The 21,968-nt window shown below is 40.7% G+C and overlaps 2 protein-coding genes across 4 annotated transcripts in view; both read left to right on the forward strand.

Annotated features, from left to right (window-relative positions):
- Positions 1-2,651: 2,651 nt before the first annotated feature.
- LOC127648199 (tripartite motif-containing protein 16-like) lies at positions 2,652-8,671 on the forward strand. Its single transcript, XM_052132782.1, has 6 exons — positions 2,652-3,008; positions 3,173-3,268; positions 4,226-4,459; positions 5,064-5,217; positions 7,787-7,911; positions 8,147-8,671. The coding sequence occupies exons 1-6, from the start codon at positions 2,652-2,654 to the stop codon at positions 8,669-8,671; spliced, it is 1,491 nt and encodes a 496-aa protein (XP_051988742.1).
- Positions 8,672-13,577: 4,906 nt separating this feature from the next.
- Positions 13,578-21,968, forward strand: part of LOC127648303 (E3 ubiquitin/ISG15 ligase TRIM25-like) — an 88,639-nt gene continuing 80,248 nt past the window's right edge. Inside the window, exons 1-5 of one of the 3 annotated variants that reach the window (XM_052132955.1) lie at positions 13,585-13,720; positions 17,993-18,591; positions 18,707-18,802; positions 18,903-19,136; positions 19,224-19,377. In XM_052132955.1, coding sequence (XP_051988915.1) covers positions 18,010-18,591; positions 18,707-18,802; positions 18,903-19,136; positions 19,224-19,377 — 1,066 coding nt within the window. In that variant the 5' untranslated portion in view covers positions 13,585-13,720; positions 17,993-18,009. Of the gene's footprint in view, positions 13,721-17,992; positions 18,592-18,706; positions 18,803-18,902; positions 19,137-19,223; positions 19,378-21,968 lie in introns of all 3 variants that reach the window. The other 2 variants (XM_052132956.1, XM_052132952.1) reach the window with 2 other exon arrangements.

Here is a 21,968-nt window from a genome sequence, read left to right on the forward strand (position 1 = left end):
TGTATGTTTAATCACATCTGTCATTATAGAATATCCTGAATTTATTTTTAAATTTTTAATTTAATTAATGTTATTTTCATTGCTGTCTTTATGGGTTAATAGAGAGTCATTCTGTCTGTTTTTGTCATTAGTTACTTTTACTTTCTTTTTTGCTGAAAGCAGAGTTGGCACACAGTTCATTTGACTCATCGCATCACTGAAGCACAGATGAAGCTTCTTTAATTATTTCAGGAAATGAGCGGATGCGCTATATTGTTTAAACCTGATTTATTAATACATTCACAATAAATCCTAATCATTTATTGTGAGGGTCACGGGTGTTGAGGTCACAAATACAATGGTCCTCTTTGGTCCTTTAAAATAGTAAAGGTGCTGAATGCATTACTTTTCTAAATAAAGGCTTTAAATGCAAAAACAAAAACCCAAAATGTGATCATTTTTGGGTTTACCTTTTTTTTTTTCACGCAGTACAAGATCTGCATTGCTAGCAATTTACCTGTTTTAGCCATCTTTTCTTTCTTTTTTTTGTGCTGTCCCAAAAAGGAAAAGAAAATATATATATATATAATTTTCATTTCTTTTCATTGCTGATGTTACTGTAAGATGACGACTGTGTGACCAAGTCCAAAGAAAAACAAATTACAAAATTACAAAATACCATAAAAATAGTCCATACGTCACAAAGCTGTTGAATGACCACAAAAAGCTTGAAATATAGTGCATTTGTCATATACTGTTATGATAATAATAACAATAAATAACAGTGCTTTATGGTGTTTGTCCTTTTTGAAGATTGACAGCTCTTGCTCTTTATAAACTGTTATTCTATGGAACAGAGCTGCTTAAAATATCTATTTTTATTATCCAATAGTAACAGCATATGGGTTTTGAACAACACAAGGGTGAGTAAATAAGTGAGTAAAATGTCTCGGTTCCTGTCGTGACCAGGGAACGAGATGTGTTGATGAAGTGACTCTAGGGGTTGCTCTTGAGAGCCAGTATGCTTATTCTACATGCCAATTCTTATTGGCCTTTTCTCAAAGATCTGAATGTGTATCAGGCTCTCAAGAGCAACCCCTAGTGTCACTTCATCGACACAACGTCTCTCTAAGTTTTTCTCTCCACAGAAGAATAGATTCAGCTGGGGCCTTTAAATGCTCATAAAATGTGTCGTGGAAGGCGTTTTTCTCCATTCCTATTCTTTCAGGGGGAAAAGACCCCGTGGAGGCCACACCCTGCCCTGAAGTTGAGGGTAAAAAAGTGGCGAATACGTCATATGGGCCGAAAGGCCGCACATGGAAGAGATGTGGTGGTAGGTCCTGGCCTTCGTTTTTATTTTTTCTCAGTGACAAGCCGACAGTTGGAAAGCACTGGTCTGTCCACTAACATATTTTTTCGGTGGCAAAAAGACAGTTAGCAAGCAATAGTCAGTCCACTGCCATTTTTTTTCCAAAGGCAAGTCAACAGTTGGCAAGCACTGGTTGGTCCACTTACAGTCCAATAGCATTTTCTTTTCAGTGGCAAGCTGACAGTTGGTTACCACTGGTTGGTCCACTGCCATTTTTTCCGATGGCAAGCCGACAGTTGAAAAAAAATGGTCTGTCCACTAGCATTTTTTTTTAGTGGCAAGTCAATGGATGGCCTGCACCGGTCGGTCCACTAGCAGGTTTTTTTTTCCAGTGGCAATCCAACAGTTGGCAAGCACTGGTCGGTCCATTAACGGTCAACCAGCATTTTTTTCCGGTGGCAAGCCGACAGTTGGCAAGCACTGGTCGGTCCACAAAAATGTTTTTTTCTTCAGTGGCAAGCCGACAGTTGGCAAGCACTGGTCGGTCCACAAAAATGTTTTTTTCTTCAGTGGCAAGCCTACAGTTGGCAAACACTGGTAGGTCCATTGACGTTTTTTTTTTTTGGTGGCAAGCCAACAGTTGGCAAGCACACATCGGTCCACTAGCATTTTTTGAGCGGAAGGCCACTATGGGTTATAAATTCACTAATATTGCAAATAAATTACTCAGATGCCCAAAATAGTGAGAGTGGTTTTAATTCAGGACACATAAAACATTAAAGAAAAAAAGGTGTATGTTCTATAAGGCAAACATTCTTAAAAATATAAGGGAGCAGATTGTTTGTGAAAACAACTATATAATACAAACTTAAACTATAAAAAATTGCAGGGGTGGCATTTTGCACCAATGCAGAATAATAATTTCATGTGACCTTGAAAAAATGTGTTAGTCGAAAGATGAAATTATTGATTTTAATATGTTCATCTGTTTAAATTAATTTGACTTCTTTTCACCAAAATGTTGTAGTTGATAAATGTGTGCGGGAATTACCGCATTATGTTTTACATTGTGCAATACATTCCCATGCTGAACTCAGGCCCTGTTATTTAATGCATAGCTACATAACTTCATAACATATGTGTCTTACCTACAAGCTGATAATGATGAAATTCTTATGAACTACCCATGCTTCCTTGTAGAGGTCTGGCAAAACTAAATAATCTGGGAAGGAAGATGAAAGACTTGAAGCTGCAATAGCGATCAGTCCCCTCTGTTAGTCAAAATAAGCAGGATATCTGGTCACCTTAAGCAAAATAGTGAACTAGCTAATTTGCTCTCTCTGTCTTATTGTAACACAGTGAAATGGCAGAAGCAAATATTCTCAAAGCTCCTCGCCCTGCTCCCCGTCACATCAGATCCAGAGATGTGGAGTGTGACGTCTGTACTGGAATAAAACAGAAAGCCGTGAAGTCCTGTCTGGTGTGTCTCAACTCTTACTGTCAGAATCATCTAGAACAACATGAACATTTCTTCAAGAGTAAGAGACACAGCTTGATTGATGCCACTGGACGACTCCAGGAGATGATCTGCCCTCTACATGATAAAATGCTGGAAATTTACTGCCGCACTGACCAGAAATGTATCTGTGTGCTGTGTATGCTGGATGAACACAAGAACCACGACATTGTATCAGCTGCAACAAAGAGGACAGAGAAACAGGTGCACTTCCATACTGAAACTCATGAAAAACAGTTCATTTTTTTGCCTTTTTGTTTGTGTTTGTTTTGGTGGCCACAAGACAATACTGTAATTCTATAGCCATTTGTAGCACTCTTATGTAACGTTTCTCATGTTCTCATGTTCCATATTTATGTTTCATGCAGAAACAGTTTGAGGAAACACAGAGTAAACTGCAGCAGAGGATCCAGGAGAAAGAGAAAGAAGTTCATGATCTGAGAGAGGCTGTGAAGTTTCACAAGGTGAGATCCCATCTCTTAGTGGTACGCTCCAGGTTCATCAGCAGCACCTCCAACTCCTCCTCTGAGTGAGCAGCAATCACCAGATCATCAGCATAGATAATGTGGTTGACCTATAGGGAGCCATCCCTTGACCACACCCGAGCATCGACCAGGTGCTTATGACCGGCTCTGGTTTGACAGCAGAGGTCTCACTCCGAATCAGTCGAGCAGCATTATCTTTTCATCGGTTGCGTAACGCTGTGTGGAAGCTACTCGGTTTGTCGCTCCGCAAAAAGCTTCAGGTATTCTCAGCCATGGTAATTTCCTCCCTTCTCTACACTTGCGAAATGCGGACTCCCCTAATGGAACATCTTCACTGGTTAGAAACATTTAGGCTGGCCTGCCTAAGTTCCATCCAGGGTTTAACCCCTGGCAGGCAAGGTTGTGATGGTTGGGTCCGCATGCCCAGCCACCACATGCCTAAACAGCTAATGTTCAGCCGGATAGAGGGGGCTAAGCGGGCATAGAAGAGATGGAGTGATGTGGTACAGGAGGATCTGGAGCTGAGTGGACTTGCCGATGGCTGGTACCAGCCAGCTCTTTGGAGGAGGCTTGTGAAGGATGCTGCTGGCCAGTTGGAGGCAGTCGCCCTCCAACAACAAAGGAGGGCAGAGAAGCGACGCTCACAACACCGAGCAGAGCGCCGGTTGGCTAAAGCACAGCAAGTTGGCACAGTAGGGGGCACAGGTGGTGCATCAGCCAGTCATCTCAGTCAGTCAACCCATGTCACCTGTTGGATATGTCCCGTGACCTCCTGCCAGCGGGTGTTCGACACTTCATGTGGCCTCCTGACACAAGCATCATGGTGACACCACCGCCACTTAGTGGCGAATGGCGGTTGTTGTTGTTGTTGTGTGTGTGTGTGTGTGTGTGTGTTTTAACAGTAATGTGTGTGTGTGTGTGTGTGTGTGTTACCAGTGCTCTCCACAGTCAGCAGTGGATGACTGTGAGCTGATCTTCACTGAGTTGATCTCATCCATTGAGAGAAGGCGCTCTGAGATGACACAGCTGATCAGAGATCAGGAAAATGCCGCAGTGAGTCGAGTTGAAGAACACTTGAAGCGACTGGAGAAGGAGATCGATGATCTGAGGAGGAGAGATGCTGAGATGCAGCAACTTTTACACACAGACAATCACATTCATTTCCTGCAGGTAACAGAAATCTGAAAAACAGGACATGCATTTTTACTCATTTTGCTGGATCACGTTTTATCAGGGGCCAAGCTTTGATGGTCCATAGGAATTTATTTAATTATTTAATCTCTTATTCTCATTACTTTGAACCTGCATTGGAGTCTAATTACAGCACTTAGAATGGACTTTGCAAAAGTCTAGCTACAGCAACTCTGATGAGTCTTAGAGTCGGGATTAACCGTCACATCACAAAACACAACATTACAAAGCCCCGTACACACATGCAAAGATTTGTAGAAGAATATCTCACACATAAACACACATATCATGATGTTTGGGTGTACTTGTGCTTTTAGGGTAACTTTCGGCATCTGCCTCGACAAGGTTACTCAAAATGTCTATGCTTGTCAGTGTTTCCATATTATTTTCATGTTGAGAAGACAAACTACAGGAAATATTGGCCAAAGTATAAGCGCCTTTGGACCAGGCAGCTCCCGTAACTAAGCAGTTTTTACAAGCAATTTACGTGCTGGTTTGGGTAACAGGTATTAATCTTTCGTAAAATAAACTGCAATGTTATCAGAAACCCAGCTCTTATCTGTTTTTGTTTTTTTGTCTGTAGAGTTTCCAGTCTCTCTCTGTCTCTCTTGGATCATCTGACAGAATCAATGTCACTTCTTGTCTCACTTATGATGATTTTGTGAAATATGTGTCTGAACTCAGAGACAAACTGGAGAGGTTCTGCACAGAGAAGATTGAAAAGACATTTGATAAAGGTACACTCATTTGATTCACAGAGATGACTTGACCATCATTAATAAGGGCTCAAAGATGAATGTGTATTGTTATTCATTTATTTTCTTACTGGCTGTGCTTGCTCACTTAAACATCTTTTAGAAGAATATCTAATCTCTGTTGGTCCTCACAATGCGAGTGAATGTGTACTAAAACACATAAAAGCTGCATTAAGTAATTCATATGACCAGTGGTGTAACAAATGCATTCATAAGTGATCAAAGTAGTTTTGGGTGAGAACAAACCAAAATGTAACCCCTTTGTCATTATAAATATACATTTTCACCTTCACATTCTCCTTGTGTTTTTGGCGATTCACTTTTTTATATATATTGCCAAATACTGGGCTGGGAAATAGACTACTTTTATGCTGACTTTGTTTTTGTTTTTCAGTTTCAAAGTTTTGGTCCCATTGACTTGCCTTATATGGACTTACAAAGCTCAGATATTCTAAAAATCATTGTGTACTGCAGAAGAAAGACTTACACATCTGGTATGGCATGAGGGCAAGTAAATGATGAGAGAATTAAAGCTTCCCGTCCGTCGCTCACTTCGACATTGTGTCGAAGAAGCGATACTAGGGGTCTCTCTTGAGCGCCGATTATACATCTGATCTATGAAAAAAGGCCAATGAGAAGTTGGCAGACAGAATTTGCATGTCCTGCCCCCCAGACATACATGCAGGGAAATGAGTCTGTTCATTGAGACATTTTCTTCGGAGCCGATGGTCGTGCATGCAGTGAGCTGCGAGTCACACACCTGTTCCTCTTACTTCTGGTCATCTGCTGTTGGATCTACGGCGCACTTCAGCGGCTTCCTCCTTCGCAGTTTGCCACTGGGTGCTTCGACAGCGCAAACTAAAAGAGTTGTTTGTAAAAAGAGTGATTTTCTCAATTAAAAGAGTAATTTCCTCTAAAAGAGCAATACACAGCTGGCGTTGAAAGTCCTTTTCAGGATGCGTCTTTATAAAGATGCCTTTCCGCCCCTGTGTAGTTTCTGGATGCGGTCTTCTCTGCAGATGGGCACAGGTGCTGTTTCGTGTGTTTGGGCTGCGATCACACTGAGGCAGCGTTTGTGGATGGTTCATGTTCTCACTGCGAGACAGACAAGACACAGGAAACGCACGCCCCCCTCCCCATCTCACGGACCCCCTCAAGGACCCGGAAGACTCCCGGAGCTGGTAAGTAGACCGCTCTGTCCCCCGGTGGAGGGCCGGTAGGAGAATCTTTTTTTAAAGTTATTTCATTTGCTGCACCCCCTCGGGGCTGTGGTTCCCACATTCTCAATAAAATAGCTATTTCCATTGTCTCTGGGTCACGTGGCCCACAAATGCTGTTCTCACGGCACTCTGCCGGCACACCTCAACAGTCCCGGCATGCTGGACGCAGACCCTCCACCTTCAACCCCACGACTGTCCCCCGACTGACCTCTGCCGGACCTCCTCAGTCACTAACCCGCCCCCTAGCAAGCAAGGTAAGTGCTTCAAGACTTTTCTCAGCACCAGAGCCTCGGGATGCTGTACTACCTGCTCTGTCCTGCTGCGAAGCCCCGCTGGGTACATCAAAAATTATCGTCCCGTTAGTGCCCCTAGCACGGAGCTTGGATGTGTGGCTTTCACTTCCCAACATGTCACGCTGGCTGGCCAGGACCATCCGACTCGGTTACGCAATTCAGTTTGCCAGCCCCCCTGCCCCCTTCACAACGTCGAAATGAGCGGCAGACGGGGAACGTCTAGGTTATCCTCCATTCCCTGATGGAGGGAATGAGACATTGTGTCCTCCCGGCCACGTCACTGAGCTGAGCCGCTGTTGTGGCCGGACCATTTCCGGCTCCTCAGAAAATCCTGATTGAACAGACTCATTTCCCCGCCTTTGTTTTCCAACCTTCTCTGTTTCCACTCTCATTGGTAGTCACTCGCGAATGTCGCTCATCATTTGCATAAAATTTACATTTTCTCAACTTGTCTTCCCATGGAGATCTCTGTCTCTAACAGTCACAAGTGCAGTGTCGCTGCCGGTGTGAACGGGGCTTTACTGCAATTTTTAATGCCAGAAAATGTATATTAATTTATATTAGACTCCAGTGTCTTCACATTTATGCATAATTGTAGATATACACACATATAATTATATGCAGTGTTTTAAAAAACAGACTGGGTTTATGTTTGTATTACAAGGAGTTCATGAAATGCAATTATTTAATTTTAACTATATCTTCACAAGACCCCGCGTCGTCATTTGAGGATGTTACATTTTGGCTTCCTTGTGCATAATTTCAACTGAATTAAATCCACATAAGTCAGGGGACTCTAGACTTCCATTAACAGTTGTGTCTAGAAGGTCTCATGAGAAGTTGTATGAATTGTATGCATTATGAAGAAACTGTATATGAAAGCGTACAAATTAGGCCGAACTTATTCAGAATGCTAATTTGCACTGAAAAACGGGCTTGGTGTGAATAACTAATTCTAACTTACAGTATATGAGCAATAGTAATTGTGACATTTGTTTAATTTCCTATTTTCATGTCTTTTGCTTTTGCTTTTGCTAGTGAGATATATTGAGATCATTCCCACTCCTGAATACAACACCAGGAAGGAGTTCCTAGAATGTAAGTTACATGGGGAAAACCCACTCCAAAAAAGATTACTTCAAATTTATTCAATTGAAAAGACTGTTTTATGCTAAATAAAGCCCACAATTTAATTACATTATGTAGTAGCCCATTAATAAAAACATTTATTTACATTACACAAGCTTCACTAATGTCACCAAGACATCAAACATTTTCTGAGATCTTTTTGTCTTAAATATCTTTAACCTAATAATTTGACAAGGAAATAAATAGCCAGTCTAATGTGTTGTATTAATTATGAAATGTCCCAAAGGATAATGTCTTTATCTCCATCAGATGTCACATCAGTTCACTCTGGATCTGAACACAGTAAATCCGTACCTCTGTCTGTCTGAGGAGAACAGAGCGATTACTTCCACCGAAACACCCCAGCGCTATCCTGATCATCCAGACAGATTTGATTGTTGGCGTCAGGTGTTGTATAAAGAGTGTGTGAGGGGACACTGTTACTGGGAGGTGGAGTGGAGTGGGAATCGTGGTGTGGATATTGCAATGGCATATAAGAGTATCCAGAGGAAGGGAGAGGGTAAAGAGGTTGATTTTGGTTTAAATGATCAGTCCTGGAGATTGACCTGTTCTCCTTCCAGTTATTCATACTGGCATGATAACAAAGAGACTAAATTCCCTGTAGTCCACAGCTCCAGTAGAATAGGAGTGTATGTGAATCACAGTGCAGGAGTTTTGTCCTTCTATAGCGTCATCTTGGACAGAATGAGTCTCATCCACAGAGTCCAGACCACATTCACTCAACCTCTGTATCCTGGGATTGGACTATATTGGGGTTCAACAGTGAAACTGTGATCTCTAACAAGATAAGCGGGTACATTCCCAGCATAAATTACTTAAATGGCCAAATGTGGCTCAAATGATCATGAGCACATTACTTTTTTGAAATACTGTACATACAATTTACACGTAAATGCGTTAGAGGACAGTGTCATCTACTGGTAGATAATATAAGATATAATATAAGTTTAGAACTTTTTAATAATCTGGACTCCAATCTCAATCATGAGACGGGTCTCTTCAGGTTCCTTTAGGTCATATAGATGGCAGTGTTTCTGTAGTTACTGAAACTACATACTGTTGATGAAGTTTAGTTCTGTTTTACCAAGAAGAAAAGTTTAAGTTCCAGCATAAATCAGTGAGATATTATCTTATTTTTCATTATTTTCTAATCAATAAATCAACAGCTGAATTTCTAATAATGATAATAACAGTACAATTTTCATCAAATGAATGAAATAATGATTAAAGTGGAAGAGTGAAATGTAATAATGAATGTTGAATAATGTGTATGTGTAAGTGATTATTCTGTCTGTGATAATTCAATGTTTAATAGCAGATCAAACTCTTTCATGTTTTGTCATGCAACTTTAAAATATAAAACTTTTACAGGTGTGCTCGTGAAAATGTTGTATAATACGTGATTCTGATTTTTTTATTTAGATTGTTTTGCTTGTTTTGAAATATCGTAATAAATATGAGGTTCTATAAACTCTCAAAAGTAACGGGACAACTTGCAGCTTTCTGTTGAATGTTTTCTGTAAATACCTTAAATTATAGGGCCTACCATTAAAAACTGTCAAATTGATTGACACGTGTTTAGTTGTTATTATTATGTTACATGTTTCGCTGTGTGTTATCAAAGTAACATTTACATTTTGAATGGCAAAGAGGCTGTGAAGTTTCACAAGGTGAGTTTTGAGAAGATCCACTGCTGGACTATCAGTAGTGTGTGTGTGTGTGTGTGTGTGTGTGTGTGTGTGTGTGTGTGTGTGTGTGTGGGCTTGTTTATGTGGTTTATGAGAACATTTTTTTAGGTTACAAATTAGTAATTACAAGGGTATTATGCTATAAATGTGGTTTATGAGGACATTTCTATTGTCCCCATAATTCAAATCGCTTAAAAATCATACTAAACAATGTTTTATTGAAAATGTAAAAATGCAGAAAGTTTTTTGTGAGGGTTAGGTTTAGGGGTAGGGTTAGGGTTAGGGTATAGGATCTATAGTTTGTACAGAATAAAAATCATTATGTCTATGGAGAGTCCTCATAAGGATAGCTGCACCAACATGTGTGTGTGTGTGTGTGTGTGTGTGTGTGTGTGTGTGTGTGTGTGTGTGTGTGTGTGTGTGTGTGTGTGTGTTTTAACAGCAATGTGGGATATACATTTTTATTTTTGTAAATTGGCGAGTGGAATTTACATGCCACTCCCCTGGACATACAGGTATAAAAGGAGAAGGAATGCCAACTCTCATTCAGATTTTATCTTCGGAGACCTTGTGTTTTTGCTGGCAGGAGTTCCCCTACAGCTGGTGTCCAGATGCCTTGTAGTCACCACATACGCCTCCAAGTTGGGCTGGGGCACCGTGTGCAACGGGCACGCAACCGCTGGTTCCTGGACAGGAACGCAAATGGGTTGGTACATCAACTGCCTAGAGTTGCTGCCTGTACTTCTCACCCTGTGGAGGCTATTGCCTTTGATCCATGGCAAGCATGTGTTGGTCTGGTCGGACAACACAGTGACAGTAGCGTACATAAAATGCCAATGCGGCGTATGCTCTCCTTGCATGTCGCAACTCGCCCGACATCTCCTCCTTTGGAGTCTGTGGTGCCTGAGGTTGCATCCCAGGCAGCCTCAACGCTACAGCGGACTCACTGTCGCGGCAGGCAATACTCAGTGCAGAGTGGAGACTCCAACCCAAGGTGATCCAGCTGATTTGGAGTTGATTCGGCAAAGCACAGATAGACATTTTCGTCTCCTGGGAATCCTCCCACTGCCCGCTCTGGTATTCCCTGACGGGAGCCCCCCTCGAGACATACGTTCTGGCACACAGCTGTGCAAATATGCATTCCCCCAGTGAGCCTACTTGCACTGTGCAAGATCAGGGAGGACGAGGAACGTGTCACCCTCATGGCCCCATATTGGCCCACCCAGACTTGGTTCTCGGACCTCACGCTGTTCACGACAGCACCTCCCTGGCGATTCCCCTGAGGAAGGGCCTTCTTTCTCAGGGAGGGGGCACCATCTGGCACCCATGCCCAGACCTCTGGAACCTCCATGTCTGGCCCTTGGACAGGACGCGGAAGACCTAAGTGGCCTACCACCAGCAGTGGTAGACACGATCACTCAGGCCAGAGCTCCCACTAAGAGACATCTTGATGCCCTGAAGTGGCACTTGTTTGCAAATTGGTTCTTCCCGAGCTGAAAACCCCCAAAGATGTGCAGTCGGGTCAGTGCTTTCCTTCCTACAGGAGAGGCGGCTGTCCCCCTTCACATTGAAGGTATGTGTAACCTCTATGGCGGCCCACCATGATGCAGTGGAATGTAAGTCCCTATGGAAGCACAACCTGATCATCAGGTTCCTCAGAAGCGCCCTGAGGCTGAATCCTCCCAGGCCATGCCTCATCCCCTCATGGGATCTCTCCATGGTCCTCCTGGGCCTTTGGGGAGCCCCCTTTGATCCGTTAAAGTCAGTCAAGCTGAAAGCCCTCTCCTTGAAGACAGCCCTCCTCAATCAAGAGGTTGGGGATCTTCAAGCGTTTTCTGTCAGTGACACTTGCCTGGAGTTCGGTTCTGCAGATTCTCACGTGATCCTGAGACCCCGGCCGGACTACATGCCCAAGGTTCCCACGACCCCCTTCAGGGATCAGGTGGTGAGCCTGCAAGCGCTGCCCCAGGAGGAGCAAACCTGACCTGTGTGTGTGTGTGTGTGTGTGTGTGTGTGTGTGTGTTTGTGTGTGTGTGTGTGTGTGTTTTACCAGCGCTCTGCACAGACAGCAGTGGATTTATTACATTATTTTCCCAGAATGTTTTTTATTTCTTGTAAATTTCACTGTAAAAGGAGTCATTTTTATATTGTGAATCTATTTCTACCTGATCTAACCTTAAAAATATACTTTTGTTGCTAATGTAACCAGGTGGATTTAGTCGATTTAGTCGATTTATTTTACCTATAGCACAAGCAGCCTGAAAAAACCTTTTTATGTGGACTACATGAGAGAGGTCAAATCAACCAAACAAACAACAATACTGTCCTTCAAAGGCAACACATTTGAATATTTGGTATATTTACACTTTAAAAAGGTGCTTTATGTGGTAACATCTAAATGGTAACAGGTTTGATTGTTAAAGTCAAATATATTATTTAACATAACTGAAAAAAGCCAGCTTCAGGGGTTAGATCAAGTAGAAATAGCTTTTTAAGGTAACAGTTGCAGGTGACAGAAATAAATCCCAGTTTCAGTGTTTGCGTAGTTACTGTATTTTGCCATTGGGGGCAGAATTTGACAGTAAATTTCAAGAGAAAAACTTTCCTGGCTGGATAACATTTTATAATCCATCTCAAACTGAGCATTAATACTTAAATGATGTGGCTTATTTACATGTTCAGCTCTTCTTAGTCAAACTCTGATGTCAAACAATCCTTCTATAATGTATATTATATCGAATCATTTAGTGAACTCTTGGAAGCGTTGATATTTTGTTACCCATTGTCCTTGTACCTGCCGTTATTGTCGTGCACGGCTCGCACAGTCATCAAACTGGGCAAATGAACTATGCTCTGGCACAGCTGTGTCACCCCCTGTGATCCAGTGTAGCAAGAAAAGCGTGAAGAAATTTGCATGTAGGTGCGAGTTTCGACTTCCACATTCCGATTTGAGTTACCATACCATAATAATATTGAAACATGAACAGATGACAACTGACATTGCTTGACGTCACAGTAAAAACATGAGTGGTAAGTGTTTTGCCACATTGAGTGTGTGACCATTGAACGGTGGCTGCAGATCTTGCCCGGATGACTGACGTGGTTGCCATGGAAACGACACTGCATGATGAGCTCATTCAGTGCGTCTCCTAAGAGACTGACCAGTACATTTGAACGTTTACATTTATATATATGCTGTATAACACAGACAACGTAAACATATTTGCCCTGTGAAAAACTGCGGGGGACAAACTTTATTGTAATGAGGGGGACACGTCCCCGCGCCCCCTGCGTACTCTACGCCCCTGTCTCTGATCATTTTGTTACTTTTATTTCTTTACATTCAGCCATCAAAGTGTCGCTTGTTCACTGTGGGATATCAAATCTTCTGCTGTGATCCATGTTCTTGTTATAATGTGTAATCCACTGGTTTATTTGTGAGGTGTTGTGAAGAGTATTTGTCAGGAGTCATTCTGCAGGGTATGTTAAAGCGCATCATGTGTGATGGGACGTGCATGTGTCACTCTTTTTGTGTTTCTTACTTTTCTAACTGTAATAGTTGTGTGGGTTAAGAGCTTATGGTTACTGTATTGACTAAAGTTTATTTATTTGTTGAATATCCATTTGTTACTCTGCTAATGGGCTGAACCTAGCATCCATATATCCCTTTGAAACACATCTGATTGGGTAACATGGACATAATGCATCCTAATAATACCTGTGTGTTTGACTAAGAGCTCAGTCCACTGACGGGTCGACTTCTCGTTTTAAATGGGTAGTTTTGAACATCTCCACCTTTTACCTGCACATTCTGTAAAACAATAATCATGTAAAACACAACTGTTCTTCAATGGACATTTCTTTCTGATGCTGAACACAAACGCAGCGGATGATTCATATCTCACTATAGGCGTGCACTTCCTAACATCTGTCGTCAAATCAGAGAGCAGGATTGAGTTCTGTGATTAATATTCATGAGCCAAGTTGTTTCGCGCGTTCGGGAGCGGCTGCGGAGCGCGTTTATGTCGCAAAGAGATTAAATTAATCTGTCATTATCTGAATTTAACAAACTAATAACTAAACACACACAAAACTCTGAAGAACTGCTTTTTTATCGTGATTTCTACACACACTGGTGAGTTTATAGTTAGAAATAACTGTTATAATGAGTTATAATGAAACTTTGTGAACATATCTGTCATTTTCTTTATTCTATATAGTGTGTTTATTAAAGTTTATATTTGTGTTTACAGGTTATTAGATTATGATTATGTCTGTTTTGTTCTCAACTGCTTTTAGTTTCACTTTTGCCTGGAAGAATTGGGAAGTAAAATGAGTTATTTTGACAGATTTAGCCAGAAACGCAAGGAACGTTTTTATTTATTAGACTTTAGATGAGAACACAAGGTACACCGTGTGAGTGTTTATGGGTTTGTTTTTAATAAAATAAAAGTTGTATTTGTTTACTTGATGTGGCATGGATTAAAACAGAAGCTCTCTCTCTCTCGTGCGCATGTGCGGTGTGACTGTGGGGCGCGTGTGAGGAACGAGCGGTTTTTACTTTAACTTTTTTCTTCTTTAATTCGATTCTTTTTTGTTTAGTTTATATTTTGTAGTTTTCTTTTTGTGTGGAATTATTTTGTAAAAAGGGAAGCGGGTGTTGTGTTTAGCAGGGGTGTTGGCTCCCAGGTGTTGGGAGCATGGCTGTCCCAGGGGAGTTTCAATTCTTTGTCAAGGCGTCATGGCGTTAAATAGATTCAGCTGCTGGTGTGGAGGGATGCAGTTTAGCGGTGGAAGAAGTGCTTGGACATGAGAATATTGTGTCAGCGTCCCGAATGAACTGCACTGTTGTTGTATTTGTGAAAACAGTTGATTTAGCAAATCAGTTAGCAAACGGTATAGTGATTAATGGTATTTTTACACCTTGTCTACACCTTCAAAACAAGTGACGCTATCAAATGTGCCACCATTAATCCCAAATGAGGTGTTGATCAGAATGCTTGCCCGTTATGGTAAAACAGTTTCGCCTATAAAGATGATTCCGATTGGCACCAAGTCTCTTCTTGAAACATATCTTTTAAGCATTATGTTTATATGATCCTGCAAGATAATCCCGTTGAACTGGATTTGTCTTTGAATTTTCGATATGAGGATTTTAACTACTACAAATAAAATGAAGCGTTTTACCTGTGGCGAAATGGGTATTTGATCCGTGCGTGTCCCAGTAACGTTAGAATAGATGGGTCAAATGAGGGACCTTTACAGGTTGTAAACGATGGAAACGTTGTAAATGTTAATGAAAAAAAAAACGTCGCTGCGATTGTCACTGATGATGAGGTACCTGGACCAAGTTCAGTGCAGACAGCAGCTGCTGCGATTGTTGCAGAGGCAGTGGACGTACAGCAGGTAGATCGCTCTGTGGGAGATGAAGGTATGATGGTTACTGTGGGTGAAGAGATCGAAGTGGAGAATGGAGACGGTGTTGAGGACGCTGCAGATTAACTTTCCGCTAATCTTGAAGCAGTGATGATGACTGAGTTAGACGAGTGTGCGTTTAAAACCCCACAGAAGCAAAGTTTAGAACAACGTCCTTCAGAACAGCAAGCAACAAGAGGATTCGGTTGCAATGAAAATTGAAAAGCACATTTATGTTTTTTTTTGTTTGAGTTTAATTTGCTTTTAGTTTTCTTCATTTATGGGAGAAATGTGTATTCCTTCTCTGAATGTAATTGGGGCAAGAGACGAAAAAAACGGCTTCATCTTTTTGAAACAGTTAAACAAAAAAAGGTTGATGTTTTATTTGCTCAAGAGACTCGTTATAGTGAAAGAGAAGATAAGAAAGAGAGATAGTGATGAGGTAAATGCGAGTGATTGGGCAAGAGAGTTCGACGGATTGTCTATATTAAGTCATTTGAGTTCCACCAGTTGCTAATTTATTTTCCAAAGGTTTTAATCCTTTTTCATATCAAGTGGAAAAGATCTTAAAAGGTAGACTTTTAAAAGTCACAGCCCAGTTTGAGAATTGTTTTTTTTATTTATTTCTGTAAATGTTCCTACCAGAGCAATTGTAAGAATGTGGTTTTTAAGATACATTTGAGTCAAGTATTAGCGAATTGTAACACAGAGGATGTTTTAATTTGTTGGGTTAATTGTACTGAACACTTATAATATAGAAATCATGTACAGCTTCATATGCCATCATGAAAGAGACTCATTGAATTGATGAAATCTAATGAGATTATTGATGTGTGGAGAAATTTTCATTTTCCTCAGAGGCAGTATACTTGGGTACATGTTCAAGATAATCTGTTATCTATAGCTAGGTTGGATAGATTGTATGGATACAGACACCATCTTAATCTATTTAGGGGATGTTCTATTGTCCCATTTGTTTTTTTCTGACCATAGTCTAGTAAAGTGTGTTGTGACAGTGAGTGTTAAGCCAAGAAGTGCTTATTGGCACTTGAATAGCAATCTGTTGTGTGATCATTTTTTTCTATTTTTTTTTCAAGAGTTTTGGGTTGATTTTAGACCCTAAAATCTTCCTTTCAGTCTGTACAGCAGTGGTGGGATTTTGCAAAGACAGCTTTGCAAACAAGTTAGACAGCTGTGTCAATATTATACCTTTAATGCCAGATAGAAAAAGTGAAATTTACACGTTATAAAAAGAATTAAAGGAATTGCAAGAACTTGCTGATGTCACTGGAGATTTGACCATTATCAAGAGTTTTAAAGAGAAAACTTTTTTTTTTAATGACCTGTTAGATGTAACTAAACAAGGAGCTCTGGTCAGGTCAAGATTTCAGTATATAGAGCTGATGGATGCACCTTCAAAATTCTTCTTTAATTAAGAATGGGCAAATAAGGCTTATACACACTTTTACGCTCCAAGACTGGAGATTTGTGGTCAGATCCTTCTAATATCAGAAACAGGGAAGTTAGTATTTATGGGAAATTATATAAGAGTGAATTAACACATGTTGAAATGGACGTGAGTTTTTTTTTAATCTGCCTCGTTTCTGAAGAAGTTAATGTTGAACTTATTAAAGCTTTCTCATTAGAGGAATTAGAAAAAGCACTTCAAAATATGGAAGGTGGTAAGACCGGGTATTGATGGGCTACCAGTTGAATTTTATTAGACGTTTTGGACAGTGGTGAACCCAGATTTATTGCAGGTACTAAATGAAGGTTTGGTCAATGGACAGCTACCTTTAAGTTGTAGAAGGGCGGTCCTCACATTATTGCCAAAGAAAGGTGATCTAAATGAGATTCAAAACTGGAGACCTGTGAGCTTGTTGTGCACTGACTATAATTTACTTTATAAAGTTCTGGCAAATAGATTAAGTGAAGTTCTTAATCAAATTATTCATCCTGACCAGACTTATTGTGTTCCAAGGAGACAAATCTTTGATAACATCTCTTTTATTAGGGATATTCTAGATTTTGGCCAAAACCTAAAATTAGATTTGACCAAGAAAAAGCTTTCGACAGAGTGGATCACATGTACTTATGGAATATTTTAACAGCCTTTGGTTTTAGTAAGGTTTTTATTTCCTTGATAAAAGTGTTGTACAATGATGTTGAAAGTGTTTTGAAATGTAATGGGAATTTGTGTGCCCTTTTTAGAGGTATCAGGCAAGGCAGCACCTGAAAATTAAGAGAGGTCCCTTACTTAAATGTTTTCAATAAAATGTAATTTAATTACAGTAATTAATTACATAGTAATGCATTACTCCCAACATTGATTATATAAAAAAAATAAAAATAAAAAAAATCCCAGGATGTTGCTTGGAAGTTTGACAACCTTAAAATCTAATGGATATTTTCAGGTTTTCATTCACATTTTCTCCTTAATTCTCATTTGTGATTATTTTTCATAAATGTTTCAGAGAGGTTGATAGACAACAATGACTGACATTTCTGCAGTACAGTTCAGCACTTAAATTTAGTAAATGTAAATGTAGCAAAAAGATCACAGTATATGGTTTGTCTGTTTATTGAGATGGTTCAGAAAGGTTAAAGAAATGTTAGGGGAATGTTAGGGGAACCATCATGTACAACCTAAAACAAACGTTCTAATATATAACATGTTAATATATAACAGGCTCCACATAACATAACATTTGTCATCATTACTCACCCTCCTTATTCTAATCCAGTGCAATTTATTTCAACCATTAAACACAAAATTGAGGGATTGTGATGTGACTGTCAAGCTCCATTAAAAACCATTAAAGTTGTCCGTACACTCATGTGTTATAGTGGCATAGGCCAGCACTCACATATTAATTACATGTTTTTGTGCTGTAATTAATGTTGTTGCAACTGTGGCATAAGATAATGTTGATGTCAGATTTGCTACAAGTAACGTAGGGCACGAATTAACTAATGTGTGGCTCTCTGTCAGTGTGTAAGTACAGTGAAATGGCAGGATCCAGTATTTCAGTAACTCAGGATCAGTTCTGTTGTCCAGTGTGTTTGGATCTCCTGAAGGATCCAGTGACCATTCCCTGTGGACACAGTTACTGTATGAGCTGTATTACAGACTGCTTTAATGAAGATCATAATACAGGGATATACAAATGCCCTCAGTGCAGACAGACCTTCACTACAAGACCTGCTTTATGTAAAAATGTGGTGATTGCTGAGATGGTGGAGAAACTGAAGGACACGAGAATCCAAGAGACTCCCTGTTACGCTGGTCCTGCAGATGTGGAGTGTGACGTCTGTACTGGAATAAAACAGAAAGCCGTGAAGTCCTGTCTGGTGTGTCTCAACTCTTACTGTCAGAATCATCTTGAACAACATGAGAATTTCTTCAAGAGTAAGAGACACAGCTTGATTGATGCCACTGGACGACTCCAGGAGATGATCTGCCCTCTACATGAGAAAATGCTGGAAATTTACTGCCGAACTGATCAGAAGTGTATCTGTGTGCTGTGTATGGTGGATGAACACAAGAACCACAACACCATATCAGCTGCAGCAGCGAGGACTGACAAACAGGTACAGTTATTCAATGGAAACTCATGAGGAACAGCTCATGTACTTTATCTTATTGTGTTTTGATGGACATAGACATTGTTAGATTCATACAGACATTTATTTGTGCTTTGTACAGAGAGATTTGGAGGAAACACAGAGTAAACTGCAGCAGAGGATCGAGGAGAAAGAGAAAGATGTTCATGAGTTGAGAGAATCTGTGATGTTTCACAAGGTGAGTTTTGAGAAGATCAACTGCTGGACTATCAGGTGTGTGTGTGTGTGTGTGTGTGTGTGTTTAACAGTAACGTGTGTGTGTGTGTGTGTGTTACCAGCACTTTGCACAGACAGCAGTGGAGGACTGTGAGCGGATCTTCACTGAGTTGATCTTATCCATTGAGAGAAGTCGCTCTGAGGTGACACAGCTGATCAGAGATCAGGAAGAGGCTGCAGTGAGTCGAGCTGAAGAACTCTTGAAGCAACTGGAGCAGGAGATTGATGATCTGAGGAGGCGAGTCGATGAGATGCAGCAGCTTTCACACACAAATGATCACATCCATTTCCTGCAGGTATCAGAGCTGGACTCTACTGAGGTCTTGTCAATACAGGGAGTTCTTATTTGTTTTCCTGGAACATGTTTTTATTTGTCTTCATAGAGTTTCCAGTCGCTCTCTGTCCATCCTGGATCCTCTGACAGCATCAATGTCACTTCCCGTCTCTCTTATGAACATGTAGTGAAATCTGTCACTCAACTCAGAATCAAACTGGAGGATTTCTGCAGAGAGGAGACCAAGAAGATGTATGGTAGAGGTACATTTATGTACTGTAAACCCAAATAAGTTAGCAGAACTCAGAAATTGTAGGTAATGAGTTACATGATTTGTCTGATTCAAGTATATAAATTCCTAATTCAAGTAGAACAGTGAAACTGTCGGGTTTTAATTTTGTACTACTTATGCATGCTGATAGCTCTTAACTTGAAACATTTAGTAAACTTACTCATACATTTTGATGGCACAAATTTTGAGTAAAACACCAGATTTTTTTTTCCTCAACACAAATCAGTTATTTTCATCACTTTATTCACCCAAGTTAAGTCTGAATAGCGACTTTGTATTGACTGCTGTAATATGCACTGATTTCTATTACGGATCTAAATCACCTTTAGAGGATTATTTTCCAATTAATGTCCAGTAACTAAGAGAGGAGTAAAGAAGCCAGAGTCATGGATCCAATTCACTCAATGTATTAGTTAGTTAAATGAAAGAATGAATTATTTCTCACAATATCAACAACATGTAAATATATCACAATAAAACAACGTAGGCCTACGTAAAATAACCAAACAATAAACCAATGTGTCTTGATTCAAAATAATATGAAGGCAATGAAAATTATGTTAATAAAGTAATACAGTCTTAAGAAGTACAAAGTATTTCTGAGGAAGTTCACTTGATGACAGAAGGGTACAGATGTCCTCAGACGTCGATCATCTGACGCGGGGCAATCTTAGTGAAGGTTGAACAGGCAATTATATGTCGGAAAGGATCCCGGTCTGGTCAGGATAGGGTTAACTTGAGGAAACTTCAACCGTGAGGCCCGTAGCTTCGTGCTCTGCAAGGCTCAGTATGCGATAGGTTTGTGTGATAGAGTTCAGCTGGATAATCGTGGATGACTTGTATGTCAGTGTATAAACATGTGTGTGTGGTTCTACAATAAACAAACATACTCAATTAGTTTTCTGTGACAATTTGTACAACAGAACTGCGTTATCAATTCACGTGACATCGCAAATATATAATAATAACATCATATGTCAGCAATTCCCTTATAACTGAGGAAATATCTTATCGATGCATTCAACAGAATATAAAACAATGATTACTAGATTAAATAATGTGAGATAAGCACTTACAATCTGCAATGACGCACACGATGATATTCGCCAGATAATACCAACGACCTCTGTAAATGATCACACAACTTCGACTGTCCATCACATCTGAAATGCAAACTGGTCACTACCTAAGTGCTATAGTGTCGATCGATAGCTTTATAATCTTAATTCACCTCACCTCGTTGACTCACGATATAACATATACTACATTTCTTCTTTCTTTATTGCCTCATATCTGATCTCGCCTCACTTCACGGAACTCGCGAAACTTCTTAATAACTCCGCCTACTCGGCAGACACAACACCTAACAGAACACTATACAACTACGACTTAAAGGCAACATGACTATGGCCTTTTGCACAGCCGCCCCCAAATTTGGTATGCAAATTTGGCCTATACGGTACTCTCTGTATCTGGGGGTAAAGATGGCAATTCAATCAACTTCGCTACTGGTCTTGTGTACGTTTGATCTTTCACTTTCACCACTGCTGTTCTGACTCTCCCATCTGAACTAGGAATGACAGAAGAGACAGTACCAACTCTCCAGAGTGATTTTGGAATCTGTTCATCAACAATGAGTACTACAGTACCAACTGCAATATTCTCTTTTTCTCTGTGCCATTTCTGCCTCGACTGCAATGTGGGTAGGAAGTCATGAATAAAATGTTTCCAAAAATGATCGCTCAGAACTTGACTATGTCTCCATCTTTTTCTACTGAGTAATTCTGTGTCAGAATATACAACTTGGGGCAAGGAGGAGTCAGGCCGCCCCATCAGCAAGGAATTGGGCGTTACTGGGTCTGGATCTGCTACGTCACTAGAGACATAACCCAAGGGTCTAGAATTAAGGATGCTCTCAACCTCGATCAGAAGGGTTCTTAATACATCCTCGGTAACGGTCTGAGCGCCTAAGGTGGTCCTTAAGGCTGTCTTTACAGACCTCACTTCTCTTTCCCACGATCCGCCAAAATGAGGTGCACTGGGTGGATTGAAGTGAAATCTGATTTGCTCTTTTGCTAACTGGTCTCTGATACTGGGCTGAATCTGAGAGAAGGTTTCCTCCAGCTCTCTGCATCCACCTCGAAAATGTGTTCCCTGATCAGAGAGAAGCTCATAGGGTTTCCCTCTCCGGGCAATGAAACGCCTGAGAGACAGCAGGAATGAATCTCCATCCATGTGATCCAACAGATCAAGATGTACGGCTCGAGTAGTGAGGCACTTGTATACGACACCCCACCTCTTCTCAGTGCGACGACACACCTTCACCATCAGTGGTCCAAAACAATCTACTCCAGTGGAGTAAAAGGGAGGTTTAAATAACCTCAGACTCGATGTGGGTAAGTCTGACATTCTAGGAATCACCGGTTTGCCTGTCCACTTATTACACTCAAGACAGTGGTGCTGATGTCTTCGAATCGCCTCTCTTCCTCGCAAAATCCAAAACTTACGCCTCAACTCGGCATACACTCTGCCAGCTCCCGGGTGGTGCAGTTGTTCATCGTA

The sequence above is a fragment of the Xyrauchen texanus genome, chromosome 8, assembly GCF_025860055.1.
Source record: "Xyrauchen texanus isolate HMW12.3.18 chromosome 8, RBS_HiC_50CHRs, whole genome shotgun sequence".
In the NCBI taxonomy this organism is placed as follows: domain Eukaryota; kingdom Metazoa; phylum Chordata; class Actinopteri; order Cypriniformes; family Catostomidae; genus Xyrauchen; species Xyrauchen texanus.